The sequence below is a fragment of the Scomber scombrus genome, chromosome 5, assembly GCF_963691925.1.
Source record: "Scomber scombrus chromosome 5, fScoSco1.1, whole genome shotgun sequence".
NCBI lineage: Eukaryota > Metazoa > Chordata > Actinopteri > Scombriformes > Scombridae > Scomber > Scomber scombrus.
The window spans coordinates 3,568,483-3,588,624 of NC_084974.1; the positions used below are offsets into that span (position 1 = coordinate 3,568,483).

A 20,142-nucleotide genomic window follows, 5' to 3' on the forward strand; every position below is an offset into this window, starting at 1 on the left:
TCTAACTTTCATCAACTTAATATGCGCTCATTGAGTTGAAGATGTCGCTCAGATAACGGTGCACTTAGGTGCTCAATCTAAAGTTACGGTGATACTACAGTTGTATTGTTGGCCCTAGTTGACTACTAGGCCTAGTATTACTAGGGATATACAGTGCTTAAAGTCAGTGTAAAGTAAGAATAAATATGTGTTCTGAGTTTGACATACCATAGAGTGTTGTTAACCACCCTGCCAAATTTGAATGATTAAAAAAATCGCCAAATATATGAAATTAGGCTTCAAAGTTGTGTAAAAACCAACCTTTTTCTCTGCTCCCAAACGCTGTGGGAGTGCCCGCCGAGTTCGCTGAAGCCCCGCCCCCTACCAAGTGTCACTTGTCAATCAAAGTCACCACCTCTACCAGAAACATGGACACTAGGTCTGAGAGCTTTCTGCCGCTAGCTCGGTGGCTAACTCAGCTAACTGGCTAACTGTAGTAGACTGTAGTAGTACCTCTACAGCAGCAGGGGCAGGTTTATGCTAAACACCGTCGGGTTATGTAACGCAGCAGTGTTTTTCAGACCCGCACATTAAATCCAGCTCATGGGCTCAATCCTCTCATACTGGCACTATTCATTAAGAAATTATGATAAATACATACACAGGGCTCTCAAGTCTCACGCATTTGGCGTGTGACACACGCATTCCCACCAGTTCACACGCTCACACGCCACACATTGCATTTCTCACGCATTTAAATTACCACGGTGACGTCCACCAAGTTGCACCCGCACCGCTTTAACAACAGGTAGGAACCAAGCTCCCCCTCCCCCGAGAGATCAGAAGCTGCGTGCGCGTGCCACGCGCAAGCCAATCAAATAAATCTATATCTACAGAACAGCCAATCAGAAAGTAGCACTGCTGTATTTTGATATTCCGCGGTAAAAAAAAAAGAAAAAAAGAGAGACGGACTAAACACATCCAGACATTCGCCGAAATGAAGCAGGTGGTTTCATAAGGACAGAAAGACCCAATGATTACAGTAAGTCACGTCATCATTTATTTGTTGCTGTGGAATAGTCTCTTTTATACTGTCTATGAATATTTTGTCCAGGCAGAGCAGTGGGAGCGAGTGTGTGTGTGTGTGTGTGTGTGTGTGTGTGTGTCAGGGATGGAAGTTAGCCTAGTAGTTAGCAGCTAGCAGCAGATTAGGTTAATTTATTCCAGTCAGATCTGGGTTCTACAAATCTATTTAGATCCAGTAAAAAGTATTTTTCAGGTGCAAGAAGAAAGGTAGGCAGGAGGAGCTATTTTTTTTGTCGGAGTTTACATGAACTAAAGTCAAGGCAAGATTAAGATCCCCCCTAGCCTTATTGGTATGGCATAATAATGTAAATGAGCTAACGTTATGGTAACAAGTACTGATGGGGGAATACTATGTTCATGTCTTGCACAAAAAAAAGTTTCTAGGTTGTTATGCACACATCAATCCTTGAGTATAAAAGTGGCTGGTAGTGGAAGGTAGATTTTTAAATGTACAAAAAAGTTAATTTCCATCTCTGTGTGTGTGTGTGTGTGTGTGTGTGTGTGTGTGTGTGTGTGTGTGTGTGTGTGTGTGTGTGTGTGTGTGTGAGACAAATATTTCATTGTATTTTATCCAGACAATGCATAGTAGTAATTTTTGCATTTGCCTTCAAAGATGTCAGGGAAGAGGCAAAAAAGCATCCTTTCATGCTTCTCCCAGCTCCCTAAAAAGGTGGCCAGATTAGGCCAAGAAAAGGAGACTGTGGAGAGGGCAGTAGTGGAGGACACTGTAGAAGAGGCTGTAGAGGAGGCAGTGAAGAAGACAGCTATGGTGTCAGTAGAGAATGAGTCAGTGGAAGAAACTGAGGAGGACACTGTAGAAGAGGTTGTAGAAGAGGCAGGGAAGAAGACAGCTATGGTGCCAGTAGAGAATGTATCAGTGGAAGAAACTGTGGAGGACACCATAGATGAGACAGTGGAAAAGCCACTGGAAACAAGAAAGAACAGAGGATTAAGTGGAGCAGCCACCTATAGGTGTACCTTTAAGAAGGAATGGTCAACCCAATGGCCATTCATCACAATGGGAACCACTAGCTCCTTCTACTGGTGCTCAGTCTGCAGACAAGAAAACTCCTGTGCCCATCAAGGCGTGAGGGACATAAGCAGGCATGTAGAAGGCAAGGGACATCGTGCCAAAAAACAGGCTCTAAACTCAGCCAGCAGTGTTACACAGTTCTACACACCAGCAACTTCTGTTGGAGGCATGAGTGTACAAGAGGCCAAGGTATATAGCACAGGAAAATCAAATGGCTAATGTTTGATTAATTGCAGTGTCCATCAAATTGTTGTATTTCCATAAAAACGTATCTAATGTTTATGATTATTAATCAGTTGTTTCTATTGCAGACAAGGAGAGCTGAGGTGAAGGTTGCTGTTGCAATGGTGCAGCACAATATTCCATTTTCTGTTGCTGACCATTTCAGCCCCTTGTACAAGGAATGTTTTGGAGACTCCCCCACGGCTCAGAGCTTTAAGAGCGCAAGTACCAAAACAACGTGCATCATAAATGAAGCAGTGGCACCACATTTCAAGAAGGAACTGGTGATGAAGATGAGAGAGAATCCTTTCACACTTGTCACAGATGGCTCAAACGATACTGGTAAGAGTTTAACAACTAGCAGTAATTTAAAGGTACGATATGTAAGAATGTGGCCAAAATTGTTGCTGCAGTCAAATTCAAAACACAGCAGCGCGTTGTCGCCTCTCCCCTACCCACCAGACTCCTGGTTGCCAGACAGTGACGCGCTAACCTCCGCTCTGCTCACTCAGTCAGTCTCAAAGCAGAGTAAAAAGCTAAATATTCATCAACATTATTATTATTGCTCTGACTCACAGTAACAACGAGCGGAGTTCACGTCACTCAGGCGATCTGCAAGTTATTGTTACATTCACCGCTCCGACGCTGTGTCTGCAGCGCTGACACACACGCACGCACGCACACACACACACACACACACACACACACACATGCAGTAAAATGCTCACAAAGTTTAATCTGAAGTCAATAAATAGTTTTGTTTGAATGAATTTATGCGTTATGCGTCATTTGTCAGACATCCATCCCCAGCTCAACCAAATCCCCGCTGCCGCTGGTAAAATCTCACTCTGAACTCACTTCAAAACTTGAGAGCCCTGCATACACAACAAAAATATGTACCTGAATACAGCATGAAAATCCACTGGTCAGTCACGTAGGCCCAGCAATGTTAAGGCACAGCTCTTTAGAAAAGTTAGTAAATGTTAGCTTAGCTTAGGAGCTAAGGAAGCTAACTACAGTATAAACACTGACAAAATATAAAAAATTTGACACATTAAAGTGAGTACAATGCAGTCGCCACTTTCTGTAATATAGTCGGACATAATATCATGATAGCTGTGTCACTGAATTACGTTATTTTGACAGATTTAATGTAACGCTGTGCTTCATGTAACCTACCATGGGCTCAATCCTCTCATACTGGCACTATGCCGACATCACAGCCAGAGTTTATAAACTGAGGACAGGCCCGCCAACCAATGGGAGTTCATAATACAGGTACAAACTAAAATGTGATTCGAGGCAAGTGGAATCAACAACAAACAACAAGAACTCTGTTACACATAAATAGGCTACATTAATTATTTATTTCAAGACAGTGCCTACCTGCACACTGTTTTATAGGGCGTACAGAACCATTATACAGCCACTAATTTTGTCAGGGTCCTAGTGTTTTTCCTTATTTTCCCTTCCCTTTTGTGGGCGTGTGTCTTGTCTTGTTTTCTCTGTCTTGTGTGTGTGTTTGTCTGGAGCTGGGCGGAGCTGGAGTTAACCACTCACCTGCACACCATCAGCCATCTTCAATCAAGCCACCTGCCAACAATCAGCCACTTCCACTCTCCCCTGGATATAAGCCCGGTTCACTTCAACACTTATCGCCAGATTGTCAGTTTACCTTATCAGCACTAGCACTGTGTGCGATGGGTGGCTTCTTGGTGAGTAAATAATTTATTCGTTTAATTGTCCTAATATTAATCCCTGTGATGCGCATTGAGCATGTGCGCCCCCAAATACTATCCCGTCTTCACAGCATCATTACTAGTCAGTGGTTAAAGTTAGTGACTTGCTGGTTAAACTACAGCTTCAGATCTTTCTAACAAGCCCCTGATTGTCTCTGTGTGCAAAGTACTCATGTTAATAACCCCGTGCGTAAAGTGTGAAATGTCTTAATCAGCCTCATCTTTTCCCCGGCGCACTTCTGCATTCATTTGCAACAATAGTGTGTGTGATCCATGTATGTGGTGTATAAAATGGAAACTGAATCCAGTTTACTCGTCTGCTTTTAATTGACCCCAGGCGACCATGGCTACTCACTTAAGAGCTGGCTGTACCCCTCTCACCAACCCTCAGACTGACCAAGAGCGGTGGTACAATGACCTCCATTCCCGCACTCGGTCAGTCGTTGAGAGGACAATCGGTCTGCTGAAGGGACGGTGGCGCTGCCTGGATAGGACTGGGGGTATGCTGCTGTACAGTCCCATGAAGGTGTGCCGCATTGTGATGGCGTGCGGCTTCCTCGCCAATGTGGTACACCGGCACGGCATACCACTGCCAGAGCAGTATATCCTCCCACCAGACGAACCAGAAGCTGGACCCATGAATGTACATCCTACCCAGGAGGCCATTCGGGCCCGGCAACATTTGATTTCAACCATATAAAAAGAGGCAAGGACGCATAATTCACTTATTCACCAATGTATTTATTGATTCACTGATATTTGTGAGGACGTCAGCGTATGTACGCTTATCTGACCCCACAGCATTAACAGCCGCACACACACTCTCACACTCACTCCTCTTACGTTTGTTGTTAATGCCGGAGGACAGCGTGCCAAAAAGAAAATTTTTGCGCGCCTCCACTTCAGTGAGAAGCGTCTCCAACTCGCTTTCTGTGAAATTCTTTTTTTCCTGTCTTACTCCTTTTGTTTGAATTTTCTGATCGTGCAGTGGGGAATCTCAGGTGCAGGGCCTATTTAAATGAGGGAGGGGTCGGGTACTCCAACATGTGCGCTCAATTCCACGTTGATTCGGATGTAAAAAGGAAATGTGCTTGGATTCATGCGTACGCAGATTCATACATTTGGATGTTTTTGTGCGTACAACGTTTTCTAGATTTGAGCGTACGCCATGTTTCAGTAGGAAATCCACGGAAGTCTTAGTACAGGCCCCAGGTGAAGTTGATTCATGCTTTTATCTCCAGTAGACTTGACTACTGTAACTGTCTTCTGACTGGACTCCCACAATTAAAGCATTAAACAGCTGCAGCTCATTAAGAATGCTGCAGCTTGAGTTTTAACCAGAACAAAGAGATCAGAACACATTACTCCAGTTCTACAGTCTTTACAGAACAGATTTTAAAGTTATGCTACTGGTCTACAAATCACTGAATGGTTTAGGTCCAGAATACATGAATGACATGTTAGTAATATAAACCCAGTAGGGCTCTGTGATCTATTGACTCAGGTCAGATAATGGAGCCCAGACAGTTTCATGAAGTATACAGTCATGGCCTTCGGCATGCATAATGCCCCTGCCACCTTTCAACACCTTATGCAGCAGGTGCTGTCTGGTGTGGCATACTGCAAGGCATATCTTGATGATGTGGTAGTTTACTCTGCTGACTGGCAGTCTCATGTGGAAACTTTTGACGCTTTTCCACTATACAGTTCTAGCACTACTCGGCTCGGTACGGTTCCAGGAACGACCTTTTCAATTTCAAAAAAGTACCTACTCAATGTGGGCGGGGTTGTCATAGCACGGCTCCGCGAAACTGCTGTGATTTGTTTTATACACAACACAAAACACATAAATGGAGGACATTGAGAAAGTGGTGTACTTGCTGCTGTTTGTGGCTTTTTGTCACACACAAAGCAAGAGAATTGAGCCGTATGGCTGAAACGCTGTTGCAGGTATTTAAAAATGCTGGGTCTGATTCTTGTGTGGGACGGCTCATGACTCTTCCGACCATCAGTGGCCGGCAGTCTGTTGACGTCATATTTAGTATCGGCTCGGCTCGCTTGGAACCTCACCAAAGCAGGTACTAAAAAAGTACCAGGTACCAGGTACTATCCCTAGTGGAAACGCAAAAAAAAACGAGTCGAGTCGTACAACTGTTGCCAGGTAAATTAGGCGGTGGGCGGTCGGTTCCAGCAGATCATTAAGTGATATATTCAAATACTAGAACATGATGCTGATTTTTAAAAAGAAAATTGTTTTATTGATTATTATTATTATTATATACAAATTATGCTCGTTAACTTGCATGTGGCCCAAGGGAGGTCTTCAGGGGGGCACCTAGAGATGGAGACCAGACATGGAGAACATTGGAGAAGCTATGCGGTTGACAAGTAAATCAATTAAATGGCATACTGTGTTTCTATCATAACAATATATATCATTTTTTTCCAGACAACAAATGTTAAAAACTACTAAGCTTTTTTGAAGCAGAATTCATGGCAATGTTGCTGTTCTGGATGGCATTATATTGTACAGATGTGTCAAAAGAAGTGGACTAAGAGTATATAAGACGATTGTGATTATATTTCAACCTACCTAAAATAGGCATTACTGATGCTCCATCACTTCCAAATGCCACAAAACACTCATCCAAGAAGTGGTCATCAAAGCCATTTTTAAGAAGACATGCTAGCAGTCTCTCTGTTATATCATTTGCTGTGGTCCCATCCAACTCAAGCAGTTCAAAAAATATTGTGTCTGGCTCTGCGTTGGCAATAGCTGAACCGCAAACACACCACCAATACAGACTTTCCACTGATTGTGGTGGATTCATCAATCAACACACAATTTTCGTCTGTTCTTGAGTATGTCATCAGCTACTTTTTTCTTCATCTCTGTTGAAACATGATCGATGATATCAGCACATGTTATTTGAGTGAAGAACTCGACCCATGTTCACTCCGTTCAGCTCCTGCAGTCTCACATCAACTAGCATATCCGTAAATGGACGTCCATGCTTACCAATTTTGTACGCTGTTCGGAACACTCTGCAACTAGTATCACACTAGTATCACGCCTTGTTCATATCTCGAATGTGTTTTTGTATTTCGTTGCGTGATGAGATTTTTCCTATCTCTGCTGCTTTTATGTGTGACTTAGAATCTCGGTGTTCTTTAATCTTCTTATGCAAAGACAACAGTTGTTTTGCCTTGTCAGCTCCAAATGCAGAGATTAAACATCCACTCCATTCATGTGACAACCTCAGTCCCTGTTGCGTTTGGGTAGCAAGGGAGTTAACTTTGCTACATACCTTGCATCCAAGCCTTTTGTCTTTGCTTATAAGCCACTCATTCTGCGAGCAAAAATGGCAACTAGTGATTCAGAAGCGCTAACGTTACTTGCAAAAGTCTGTCCTCCTGTGTCCTCTGTAAAGTTTGTATGCTCATATAAATAAAGCTTCAGTTGAACTTCTACTAGCTTCAGCTAGTTGTTTATTTTATCACTCATGCTAGAACTCTTCTTCTACTTCCTGCAAACACATACAGTCTCACAGAGGTCCCTTGAGGTTGTACTGCCACCTATGGGTGACCGTCTGCTACTACATATCACTACATCCTCCTCACCGTCACCGGTCCGGGGTTCTCTTTTGGCCCTTTTCGAGCCACGCCAACATTTTTAACTAGGAAAGGTTCACTAAACCATATGAATAAATCTTCTTCTTCTTCTACTACTACTTTTTTGTTTTATGGCGGTTGGCAAACAACGAATTGGTGCATTACCGCCACAGGCGTGCGGTGCGTACCAGTGCACACATTCGGTAATGTAGTATAGCCATAGGAATATGAGTGTCACGAATCGCAAAGAGAGAAATAGAACAGGACAGGGTACTATGAGCTCATGAGAAGTCCCGGTACGCCGTAAAAAGTCCCGGTACGCCAGAGGCTAAAATTGAGAAGTGCCGGCCCACTTAAAGCACTGCTTACAGAGTAATATATATTCAAAGTACATAAATAAAAACCACTTGCAGAGAGGAAAAAAATGTGGAACCAAAAATCAGTCTTTCGAGGAAAACCAACAAAGATATCACACAAAGACAAACCAAAATAATGGTAAGCAAGACTATGGCAAACAAAACACAGGAGTCAAAACCTGACATGGAATAACGTGGCTGGCATGGTTCTCTGATGACAAGAAAAGACAAACTGGCCCAGGACAAAGGGAAACGCAGACTATATACACACACAAGGTGATGGGAAACAGGTGGAAACAATCAGTGCGGGGCAGCCAATCAGACCAGTGGGAAACACAAGGGGAAGGAGGAAGTTACCTGAAACGAGAGGAGAGTAAGATTTCAAAATAAAACGGGAAGTCAAGAGACAGCCAAAACTAAACATAACTTAACACTTCTTCTTGGACATGACAAAATGCAATTAAACATTGAAACCGATATGATTGAGCACAAATAATTTGAATAGGACTATTTGGTGGATTTCTCTTTTAGGTTATGAGGAGATCATGGCATAGAAAACATTGATGTGGCTCAGTTGATGTTTTCTGTCTATGGCACAGAGAAAGGCAGCTGGGAAGAGTGTGCACAATCAGCGGTAAGTTCTAAGATAGCTTTCAATCACAACCACTTCAGTTAATTGCCACTAAAGGTAATATCAGAAAAGCCTAAACTGTGTGAGAATAACATTACATGTAGTTTATTATGTAATTTCATCATTTTGACAAAAAACTTGTTTTCAAGCAGCCATCTCTCGCACTGCGTCCCGTGACCTCTATTGTTTTTTTAAAACATATTTTTATTGATGTGTGCATTCTGTGCCTATTATAATGAGTTTCAAGTGTGTATTTTGTGAATAAAGAGTCAGATTTTTTTCTATAATGTACCTGATGTCTTATTTTGGATGCAAGCAAACATTTAATGTAATTATCTGTCTATGTCCGATGTTACCTGTTGTGTTTTTTTCGGTTCAACAGGAAGAGAGTCACATGGAAGAAGCTGGTGAGGGATTGAGGGAAATCTCCACGTCTGTCTGTCTTTTCATCCTGGAGCTCTGATCCCAGATGTCCTTTTAAACACCCATTGTTTTATTTTAATTGGTCCCAGGGGCGTCTGCCGGCCAATAAGATCACTTCTTACCTGCGCTCCGAGCCATCCAGGCGTCATGTTTACAGGTGTGTGTGCCGGGACGTCACCTGGGACGGTGTGAGGCGAGGCGAGGCGAAGCGGTGAAGGAAACAGATCGCAGGTCAGCGCTCAGAGAGGGGAAACTGATCCCAGAACAAGAAGAAGGACGGCTGCAGAGAGGAACACCTGGAGGAGAGAGCTCGCTAAGGTGGACTGCCGGGAGGAAAGACAAACAACAAAGCGAGGAGAGGAGAGGAGAGTGTTTTCCCCCCAAAAAAGAGTTTGTAGTGAGAAGAGGAGCTCAGGACTGAGATCGTCGTCGCTGAGTGGAAAACCAACCAGGAGTTCCTAAATCAGATAGGTAAGATCTTATTCAATGCCTCCCTCCTCCTCCATGTACCTGGATTAAAGGGTGGAAGCTATGATGTAGTTTTCTAGTCTATCTGCAGGTCTTAAAATGCTTTGAATTCAGTTCCCTCTAAAAAGCCTTGAAACCGTATTAAAAGGCTTAAAATGTGTTCAGTGGACGTGTCAAAAATAGCCAAAGAATGTCTTATCTCGTAAGGTCCACGCCATGTTAATTCATTCATAATTATACATTAGAACATTTTTACCAGCTTGTTGATAACAATTAAACATGCTGGCCTTTTAGAGTTTATTATATTTTAGGCAAGTCAAATTTATTTGTATTGCACATTTTCAAAGTGCTTTACATAAAACATACAATGCATCCAGACAGGATATAAAAGCAAAATAAAAAAAGACAGTTTAATATGATTTAATTGTGTTAAATTGGTAATAAGATTAAGCTAATAGAATAACGGAGAAACAGGAAATTAAAAAGCACTTTAAAAGTAAAAAAAAGTAGCTTTTAGAAGAAGATATTTTAGAAATTCAAACTGTATGTTTAATTTTCTATATTGTTTGATAAGTACTTTAACCATTAAAAAATGAATACATCATTGATTTTTCACATTGCTTCTACTTGTTTTGAATAAAAAACTTTTATAATTTTTTTTTTTTAATTTGCTGGTTTTTTAATACTTTGAAATCAATGAAAAGTTTTGATATTGAGATAAAAATAAAGAGATGAGCTTCCCTCAATGGTGACATTTACATATTACAGATAAACGGCTGTTATGTCAGATCACTGTGTGTAATTCCTCCTCCAGGTGTCATACTTTAACTCCCTGTGTTTGTCTCCGACACTTGTTTATTGATAGAGACGTTAAATGAGTCTGTTTTTAGTTCTTTAATGAAGGCTGTGATTACCAAGTGGACAGATAATTATCTCCTCTACCTTCTCAGGACAATCATGATGTCGCCAGATGACCGAGCCCTCGAGGACATTTTGTACTGCAGCGACCTTGGTGACGAGGCAGAGGCAGGGGAGCTGGGCGGCGCCGCGGCAGCAGCAGGGGCGGAGGAGAGCGCTGCTGTAGACAATGTGAGCATCAAGGCGCTATCGTTATTAAAGGAAAGGTTCACAGTTTTTGTAATCATTCCTCCTGTTTACACTGACTATTAAAATGTCTCCTTCAAATGTGCTTTCAGTAGAAGTGATGGAGAAATCCATAGTGTCTCCACACAGTCATTTAAAAGTAGATGTGAAGCTTCTTTTCAGCTTCAGCAGTCTGAGTTAGTCATATCAAGTGGATATCTGACACATTTACAGTCTTTTTACCATCAAATTCCCTCTAAGTGTTTCCCTCTCTTCGACTCCAGACTCCGGCAGCCATTTCTAAACAGGAGCCAGTAATGTGTGCCGGCTGTGGCGAGCAGGTGTGCGACCGCTTCTTCCTATTGGCTGCTGGCAGCGTGTGGCACGGCGTTTGTCTCCGCTGCAGCCAGTGTCAGTGTGAGCTGCAGACACAACCCTCGCTCTACTGGAGAGATGGAAACATCTACTGCCAGCAGGACTACTGCAGGTCAGAATAATAATCTAAAAGGTTAAAGGTGCAATATGTAATTTATTTACTGTACAAACTCATAAAATGACCATGATATATCAATCAGACATTAAAGACTGTGTAAAGTGAATTCAGACATTTTCTTCTAAACACATTAAATAGCTCATAAATGTAATTATAAAGAAGGTGTTAAAAGCATTTCAACAATTTAGATTTGAAATGTGGAGCTAGGCTTCACAAACTGTGTTTCAAGATTTCTGTCTTCAGGATTTAGTGGGCGGGTTTATGCCAATCACCGCCGTGTGATTGGCATAATCCCGCCCCTGCTGCTGTAGGTATAAATACATTCAGCGCACACTACTACTAGTCTACAGTTAGCTGCGTTAGCCGCCGAGCTAGCAGCTGAGTTAGCAACAGAAAGCTCTCAGGCCTAGTGTCCATGTTTCTGGTAGAGGTGGTGACTTTGATTGACAGGTGACACTTGGTAGGGGGCGGGGTTTCAGCGAACTCAACGGGCACTCCCACAGCGTTTGGGAGCAGAGAAAAAGGCTGATTTTTACACAACTTAGAAGCCTAATTTAATATATTTGGCGATTTTTTTTTTTTTTTTTTAATCATTCAAATTTGGCAGGGTGGTTAACAACACACTTTTCTGTGGTATTTAAAACTCAGAACACATATTTATTCTTACTTTACACGGTCTTTAAGGAAACATGTTAAATGTTGATATAGTGGCTGCTCCCACTGTAACACTACAGCCTGTAACCCCCCCTTAAAATGATCAAGGACCGGAATACCTGTTTGTGTTTTAGCTGAGTGAACCTGCCCACTGCCCTTTTTAGGAGCACCAGTTGCCAGGTATGAAACTAATTAGCAGCAAACACAGCACATTTCAGCTATGAAGGGAAGCCACCGGACTGGATCACCTAATATTGATTCTACCCGACCAAGAAAGCCTCCTCAAATTTCTGGATGTATTTGAAAGACCGCTATGAGCCCAGAAAGGATTTCAAGACTCAAAGCCCAGTTGGTTTAACAGGTGAGCAGCAGCTTGAGTTAATATAAGCATCCTTAGCAAATGTATCACTACTGGTTATTTTATGTTTGAGTACAAACCAGATACACGTTTTAGGAGAGTGTATTTAGTGTTGTGACTGAATCAATGAAAGTGTTCAATGTTTGAGTGTTAAATTACCATAGACATCACTGTGAAACGATGTAGCTAATGTTAGCTTCATGTAATTATGTACTTTTCGTTCAGTAGGTTTTCCACCAGTGTATTATTATTATTATTATTACTCTGAAGACTGAGAAAATATTTTATCTGGCCACATTCAGATCTTCAGGCTTGCATTCGTCACAAGAGACTGACTGGCAGAGGAACGCCCAGATGAAGGACACTTCACCATGATGACCCAAGAAGGCTTGGCCTGCTTCTCCCTGTACCAGCACCAACCAAAGTCAGGAGAGGTCTTTATAGGTAACACCTTTCTTTTTTCTTGGGCTTAATGAAACACAAGGCCTGTCTGTATTTATGACATCAATTAACACACAGACACAAACTACCCTTTTTTGTCTACATCAGTCTGTGCTTAATAACTAGTCCACAGAACAAAAGTTTTAAATAATTGCAATTTTCTTCCTCAGTGCCATCTTTCCAGACACACTGAGGAGCAGCAATGCCACTCAGCGTTGGAGAGGATTTTATTGTGTGTACAATGTGTGATTATATTTACATAAGGTTTTTATAAATGAGGCCCCTCCACTTTTTGAAATAAGAAACACCAACTGCAGTGTGCTGTGCACAAAGACAAGTTTGTGGCAAGCATGTGAGCATTTTTGCAATGCTTGTCACACATGGGAGGAAGAGCTAATGTAAAACTGTGCCCATAGTATTTATTCATATCTGTATTGAAATCATTGTAATGAGTTTTGTGTCTTATTTGGCTCCATCTGGTGGTAGCTGTGAATAGCAGGATTCAGGAGGAAGTGACCTCACAGTGGCATTGGGGTAACAGGAAGTAAGCACCCAGAAAGGTATTTTTCTCCTCACACTCAGAAAGTGAGCAGCATAGTGCAGCTGTCTGTTAAATCCTTGTGCTTTAAAGCCTAGAAAACGGCTTCATCTGTAAGTTATGTTCCGTTTACAGTTATATTAACAATTGTATATTTTTGGATATTTAGTTTATTGGTGACTCTGTAGTAGTGCTGACATTTACTTATAAGGGCTCATTGTTTTGTATTTGTGTTTTTTCAGTTTTACAAAAAATGTAAAGATATTTCTTCAAGTAAATCCAGCCAAACACAACAACCTGCCTGTTCTTTGAGGATCAAAATTGAGAGAAATATTTGTGTTAAGCTAGCTCTATAGCTAAAGACCACGTTGCCTGCAACCACTTTTAGTGAGGACAGCATAATATCTGTAATGTTTACATTAGTCTCAGCTTTGCATTATTATTATAGTGAGAATTACTGCAGTCTTGATACTAGTACTAACTAGTAATTACTTAAATCTTTCTACTATTTCCATTGTTATTGTCTTTGTATTATCATTCTTTTTGCTTTTATTTTAGTCATGTACCACGTTACGTTAGTTCTAAGAAATAGTTCACTCATCACTATAACTCAATTTGATTACAATACCTTCTTTTTACTCCCTTTAGTGTGGATATAACTACTGTTTGCTGTGTTATTAATTCATAGAAATGTGCAATAAAGTTTTTAATGACTTATATATAATATAATATAATAATGTTGTCTTTCTTTCATCCACTCTTATGGGATACCTTTACTGATTGATGTGGTGTTTTTAGAAAACATATTACAACAGTATTTTTCATGGACAATTCAACTTTATTTTACATAACAGCAAGTCAACATAGCATAGCATGTAGTTTTACATTTTGAATGATGTTTTAGTTTGTTATTTTGGTTCCTGAGGTATTCTGTTAAATTTGACGTCATGTTTAACATAGCAGGAACCAGATTGAATGAAATCACGATAAACATTGTGCTTCCCCTGTACGGTGTCAAACAAAAATAAACAATTTAACTACGTTCACAGAAGAAAAAGTAGCACTAAAGTTCACCTTTAAAGTGTGTATTTTTTGACCGGTTAGCTTTTGTTTTAGTGATTAAGGCCTTGTAATACATATATCTATTTGTTACTACGTAGCTAAACATACCAGTAACGTTAGCTTATGTGGGAAACACAGCCAGCTTCAAGCTAACGTTGCTAAATGAGAGAGTTATGAGAACCACCAGGAGCTGGCTTATAAGTAATAAAACCAACGTCAGCAAACAGAGACATCAGCTGTTCATCTTACCTGTACATGTCGCGTCCTCATGAATACATTTTGCGCTCCTCTCACGCTCCTGCATGATCACGTCCAACCTGGCAACCCGCGTGAACTTCAACTCAGGGAGTAGGGAGTGAGGAGAGACAGCTCTCTCCACTGTTTTCAATGTGGGCTGCAGTACCCTTTCTCAACACTTGTTGTCAAAAGTACATACTTAACCTTTAAAGTCTGCGTAAAGTCAATTCATTGATTTACTAAACATATTATACATGTTGGAAAATAGTTACAGAAAACCTGTGAAAAGGCTGATAACTATGCATTACTGAATTGTGGAGATAGAGCCTTAAACTGTTTCTCACCCTCGTATTTTTCCTGATTTTCTGAGCCTGCATAAAAGGGCTACCCCGTGACGTAGTGGCGTGCCCGCGTGACCTTGGTCCCTCCCCTACTATATAAGGCCTGGTTCAGACCTGGTGCGGAAGCGCCGCAATTAGCTGTGAAGCGCCGAGGAGCGGAGCCATTTTCCTTTCGGTGATCTACTTTTGACAGTTTGGACTTGTCAGAGTAATAAAACAAATAATTTCAGGATGTTCATTCTTTCCAGGTTTTGATAAAATTAGTATTTTGATGTTTGCAGCCTGTCCTGACATCATGACCATTCTGCTCCATTTTTTATTTTATTTTTTCTCTCTTCGTGGTCAGGATGTTTGGCGGGGGTCAGTGTGCTCGCTGCTTTCAGCCAATCCCGGCTTCTGCACTGGTCATGAGGTCCGGTGAGCTGACCTTCCATTTGCACTGCTTCTCCTGCGAGGTCAGCTCACAGTACAGTTCACTCATTCATTCATTCATTCATTTATCTTACTATTTATACAAAAAGATGTTTTGCAGGAGTGTGACGTCACATTAATGCCGGGGAACCTGTACTGCATGCAGGGCCAGAACCTCTACTGTCAGGCACATTATCACAGTGATGGGAGCGTCCCACTGCCCCATAACACCCTGACTGACCCAAATCTGAAAGAAGGTGAGACCATTTCCATCTCTGTTGAAAGAAATGCTGAACACAAAACACCACTAACCTCCAACCACACCCTCAGATCTGCCAGCAACTTTCTTCTCCAGGTCTCCTTTTAACTCAGAAATATTTTATTTTAACTTATCATCTTATAATCTTATTTTCTTTGTATTTTATTTATTCATTTATTTTATTAACACTGTAGCATGAAGCATTTTGAGATGCTGGTTAAGTTACATGTATTAATTTCCAATTTGAACTATTTGTTCAGCTGAAATTCTTCCTTACATTAAGATTTACAGCATTACATTTTCCAGCAGGTGATATATTCTAAAAGATAATAATAATAATAATAATAATAATAATAACCTTTATTTATAGAGCACCTTTCATACAAAGGATGTAGCTCAAAGTGCTTTACAGGGAAAAATAACAATACAATACCAAACTAATAAAATAATAAAAAGTAGTAAAAATAAGTTTAAATGACACTAATTAAAAGCCAGATTAAATAAATATGTTTTTTGTTCATTTAAAATTATTCACAGAGCCCACATCTCTTATAGTTTTAGGTAGAATATTCAATTATTTTGAGATTTTGAAATTATGCGATACAAAAAGACTAAATTTAACATTATATATCAAACTTTTGAGATTTAAAAAGTCAAAATTATATGATTAAAGAGAAAATTATGAGATAAAAGACAAATGTTTGAGATTAAAAAGACAACATTTTGACTTGGGCAAAAATTATGATTTAAAAAGTCCAAAAAAATATGAGATGAAAAGATAAAAATGCAAATGTTAAAGTAGTTTGAGACTTAATGTTTGTGAAATATGATTCTTTGTTTCTACGAAGCCACAAAATGGAAGTAGATCATAACCATAAAAGCTGAGAACATTTGGTATATGACACTCAGACCTTCAGCTATTTAACAACCCGCTGCATGTACGACAGCTCAAAACCTGAGCTCAGGTGACAGGGAGGAGTCCGTCAGCAGTCCCGAGCCACGATTGGACGGCAGGGCGACGGGTGGGCGGACCCGCAGGCGGACCAAACGAATCAGGACGTGTTTCCGCAGTGAGCAGCTCAGAGCGCTGGAGTCGTATTTCGCCCAGAAGCACAACCCTGACGGAAAAGACTGGACCTGCCTCACCCACAAGACGGGCCTGCCCAAGAGAGTCCTGCAGGTAACAAATATATAAAACCAGTGACGTCATAAAAGTCCAATGTGTCGCTGCTCCTGAAACGTTGGGTTACTTAACATAAACCCTGGTTCTTTGATAACAGAGTAAGGTGTTTCACTATTGGGAATCGCTTCAGGCGTTACCACTACGGAAGCTCCAATGACACCATGTCCGTCTATGACAGAAAGGTCGACCCAATATGACCGTCCCAGTTAGGTCATTCTGTATCGGTTTCTTCCCTTGGCTATGCAAGGCGGGAAGTGTTGGGGAAAGAGGGAGGGGCCATGGCTGACCTGATAGTAACTGAACTACCTCTGCAACCCAGTGTTTGGATGGCCACCCTGAAGCAATCAAGATCAGTGACAATCCATGAGAACATGCTTCGCCGTGGCCCGTTTGCAAACCTCGTAAGTTGTTATCGACCGGGGGAGCCGCTTCAGCTGAGCTGGGAGGTCTGGACTGTTGAGTTGAGAAGGTGGATTTATCCTCCCATTCCTCCATCTCATCCAGGTCGAGGATGTCGGAACCGGCCTCGCCGTCCGCATCATCACTCTCCACTCCCGGTCCGATGAGACCCTCAAACAACGGGGGCATGCCCGACAAGTCTCTTCGATATGCTAGAAAAACTAATTTGTTCTGATGAATGAATGAAATGAATGACCAATCATTTGGCCAGCAACAAGAAAGAAGTCACTTTCCAGAAGGCAATGGGAAGTAGAGGGAATCAAATGATCTTTTTCACCCTTAAATAGAAGAGTTCCCCCTGGTACTTTAAATTAAAAAAAAGTCAAATCACATAGAAGGTTATGCAAAGGACAGATATTCTCCTGCCATACAGACTTGTTAAAGTAAATATCGATCTCTTCCATCGGGTCTGCCCAGCTCGTAGAGGCTCGTGGCTGATGGGTTGGGGGATTTGCATTAGAGCCGGTGGCTGAGGTGGCCAGGCAGGGGTCCTGGCTATTTAGTTAGCCACTGCAACCCTCAGTCTCCTCTCCAAAATGTTCTCTGGCATCGAGGCCTGGAGGTCTGTTTGTCAACCAACAACCTAATGTTAGCCAACCTAACCAGGCGTTAGCCCTAAGCTGCTGCAAGCTACGCAGTAAACAAATACACAGCAGCCGCCAGAATAGCTCGCCACGACGTGGTCGCTATTCCAATTTAAATTTTAATTCACTTCACTGTGAAAAACTTACCAGCACAGACCAGAATGCCGAGTATCACGCTAGGCAACGTGGCACCTTGACGGGACGTCTGCCAGCAGATAACCGACTGTTGGCCGTGCTGAGGGAGCTTAAGTAGCCTCTTCTCACGGGAATAAAGCAAGAATGACCTAACTGGGATAGTCGACCGTGATATAAGGGAGGGCAGGGCTCTCTCTCGGGTCGACATGCCCGTCATAGACAGACGTGGTGTCATTGGAGCTTCCGTAGTGGTCACGCCTGAAGCGATTCCCCATAGTGAAACAAGTGAAACACCGAGTGAAGTTCGAAAAAGAACCACAATGTGCCATTCAAACAAATAAAACATGAGCCAAGTTTGAGTCTAGTTCATAGAAGATGTAGAGATGAGCTGAAGGAATTAAAAGCATATTTAGGATTAAGTCAACCTGTTTTTATAATATGTCCCAAATGAAACAGGATTTTGAGTTCTGATATTGATACTTGAGAATTGATCAATATTTAACTAATTATTATATACCTGTTGATAGTGATAGTCCTTTACACAACCCCTGACTTACATAAAAACAACTGCAACCAAAAATTTGTTTTTAAAAAAGTAATTACATTTTATGGACTTTTTATGAAGAAATATGCCTGCATAATTAATAGTTCTAAGTTAAATAACCGTTTTTTAAGTCTTAAAACAACAGCCAGGAGCCCAAATGAACATTGAAACATGTTTTTTTCTGCTGTATTCATTCATCCTTTGTCAACAAAGGAATTAAAACTATGAGATGGCTCTTCACCACAAAACAGACTATAGGAGTGTTTGATGTTGTTTTGACTCCACAGTGACAAAAACCTGCCTGCTTCCTGTTTTTTCTGGTCTGTCCGCTCTGTACAGTGCTGCTCATAAAGTAGGGACATTATGCTGACATGCTAGTTTCCTACTTTTATGTCTTTTTACTGCCTGGCATGATTATGTTCAGATAACTGTGTTAAAGCAGCAGTCCGGATTCCAAAGGAACATTGAAACCTGTTTTTCTTACTGTAATCATTCCTCCTGTTCATACTGACCATTAGAATCTCTTCATAATGCACTTACAATGGAAGTGATGGAGGACTAAATCTAAAGTCCTCCTTCTGTGCATAAATGTATTTAAAAGTTGATCTCAAGCTAAACTTGAGATGAAACTTCAGTCTTCCAAATGAGTCAAATCAAGTCTTCTATGTTTCAACCTTTTTATTCTCTCTTTTTGTTACTATACTTCCACCACAGCTCAACAGGGAAACATTAAGAGGGAATTTGATGTTAAAAAGACTGTAAATGTGTCAGATATCACTAGATATGACTAACTCAGACTGATGAAGTTGAATAGAAGCTTCACATCTACTTTTAAATGACTTTGTGGACACACTGTGGATTTTGTCCTCCATCACTTCCATTGAAGCACATTTGAAGGGGAACTGCTGGTTTAAGACAGAATTGAAAAATTGTGAACTTGTCCTTCAACTTAAATCTTTATTTACATACATTGTAAGTGTCTTTTGTCTCTCTCACACTTTCTATCTCAGGTGTGGTTTCAGAACGCTCGGGCTAAGTTGAGGCGCTCCCTCTCCACAGACGACTCTCAGGTTCACTCCCCCTCCACTCCCCTGAGAGATGTCGCCGTGGCAATCGCGTCCCCGCCTCCAGCCTGCTCCCCTGCCGACCAATCGCAGCCATTCCCCACCAGCACCATCGACCAGCTTCAGCTCTCCCTGCTGACCGCACCTCTCAGCCCGGCCGTCAGCCGCCGGTCACACCAGCCGCAAAACCCCGCCTTCTTCCTGGACTACGATTCCCAGAGTGCACCTGGCTACATCTCCTCTCTGGAGGCCTACGGGGACTTTGGGGAGGCTGGAGGAGGAGTACAGAGAGAAGCAGATCCTGAAGTTGATCCCTTTAGACCACATTACTGCTAGATAAGAGTACTTTATCTCTTTCCACACTGCGAGTAACTTTAGAAAACTGTAAATAAGCAGCTTTAAATTAAGATAAAATATAACAGCCTCTCAAGCTTTAAGGGATTTCCTGTTTTTTTATTTTTTATATTATTGTAAATTCTCATTTTGGTTTTTCGAATATTACAAAAAGCGCCACGATGAGCTCTTGAGAATATATAGGCACGTCTCTGTTAAATGATTAGTTTATTTTAAAAAAGAACTGATAAACTGGTTTATAATTAAAATAATCATTAGTTGCAGTCTTGGCTTATCAAGGTTTTGCTACTTAAACTCAAAGTTAATGTTGTTATTTTATGATCCTTGCACTCACTCAAATGTGTGTTTCTTCTGTCAATGGGCATAAAGTCCAGAAATAAGAAAAAGAGAATA

The 20,142-nt window shown here is 41.3% G+C and overlaps 1 protein-coding gene across 1 annotated transcript; it reads left to right on the plus strand.

Annotated features, from left to right (window-relative positions):
• The first annotated feature begins 1,580 nt into the window (after positions 1-1,580).
• Positions 1,581-19,731, plus strand: LOC133980512 (uncharacterized). Its single transcript, XM_062419263.1, has 13 exons — positions 1,581-2,287; positions 2,410-2,662; positions 2,783-2,831; positions 3,853-3,985; positions 4,451-4,734; positions 9,041-9,065; positions 9,171-9,292; positions 10,500-10,638; positions 10,917-11,119; positions 15,103-15,211; positions 15,289-15,424; positions 16,392-16,606; positions 19,342-19,731. The coding sequence occupies exons 1-13, from the start codon at positions 1,679-1,681 to the stop codon at positions 19,729-19,731; spliced, it is 2,667 nt and encodes an 888-aa protein (XP_062275247.1). The 5' UTR covers positions 1,581-1,678.
• Positions 19,732-20,142: the final 411 nt, after the last annotated feature.

What these genes read in the sequence shown, in the direction of transcription:
- LOC133980512 (XM_062419263.1), top strand. Translation starts at nt 1,679, where the DNA reads ATGTCAGGGAAGAGGCAAAAAAGCATCCTTTCATGCTTCTCCCAGCTC. An exon ending in TCAACACTTATCGCCAGATT is followed by an intron (nt 3,986 to 4,450) that starts GTCAGTTTACCT and finishes ACCAACCCTCAG; the next exon opens with ACTGACCAAGAGCGGTGGTA. An exon ending in CAGGAGGCCATTCGGGCCCG is followed by an intron (nt 4,735 to 9,040) that starts GCAACATTTGAT and finishes TCGGTTCAACAG; the next exon opens with GAAGAGAGTCACATGGAAGA.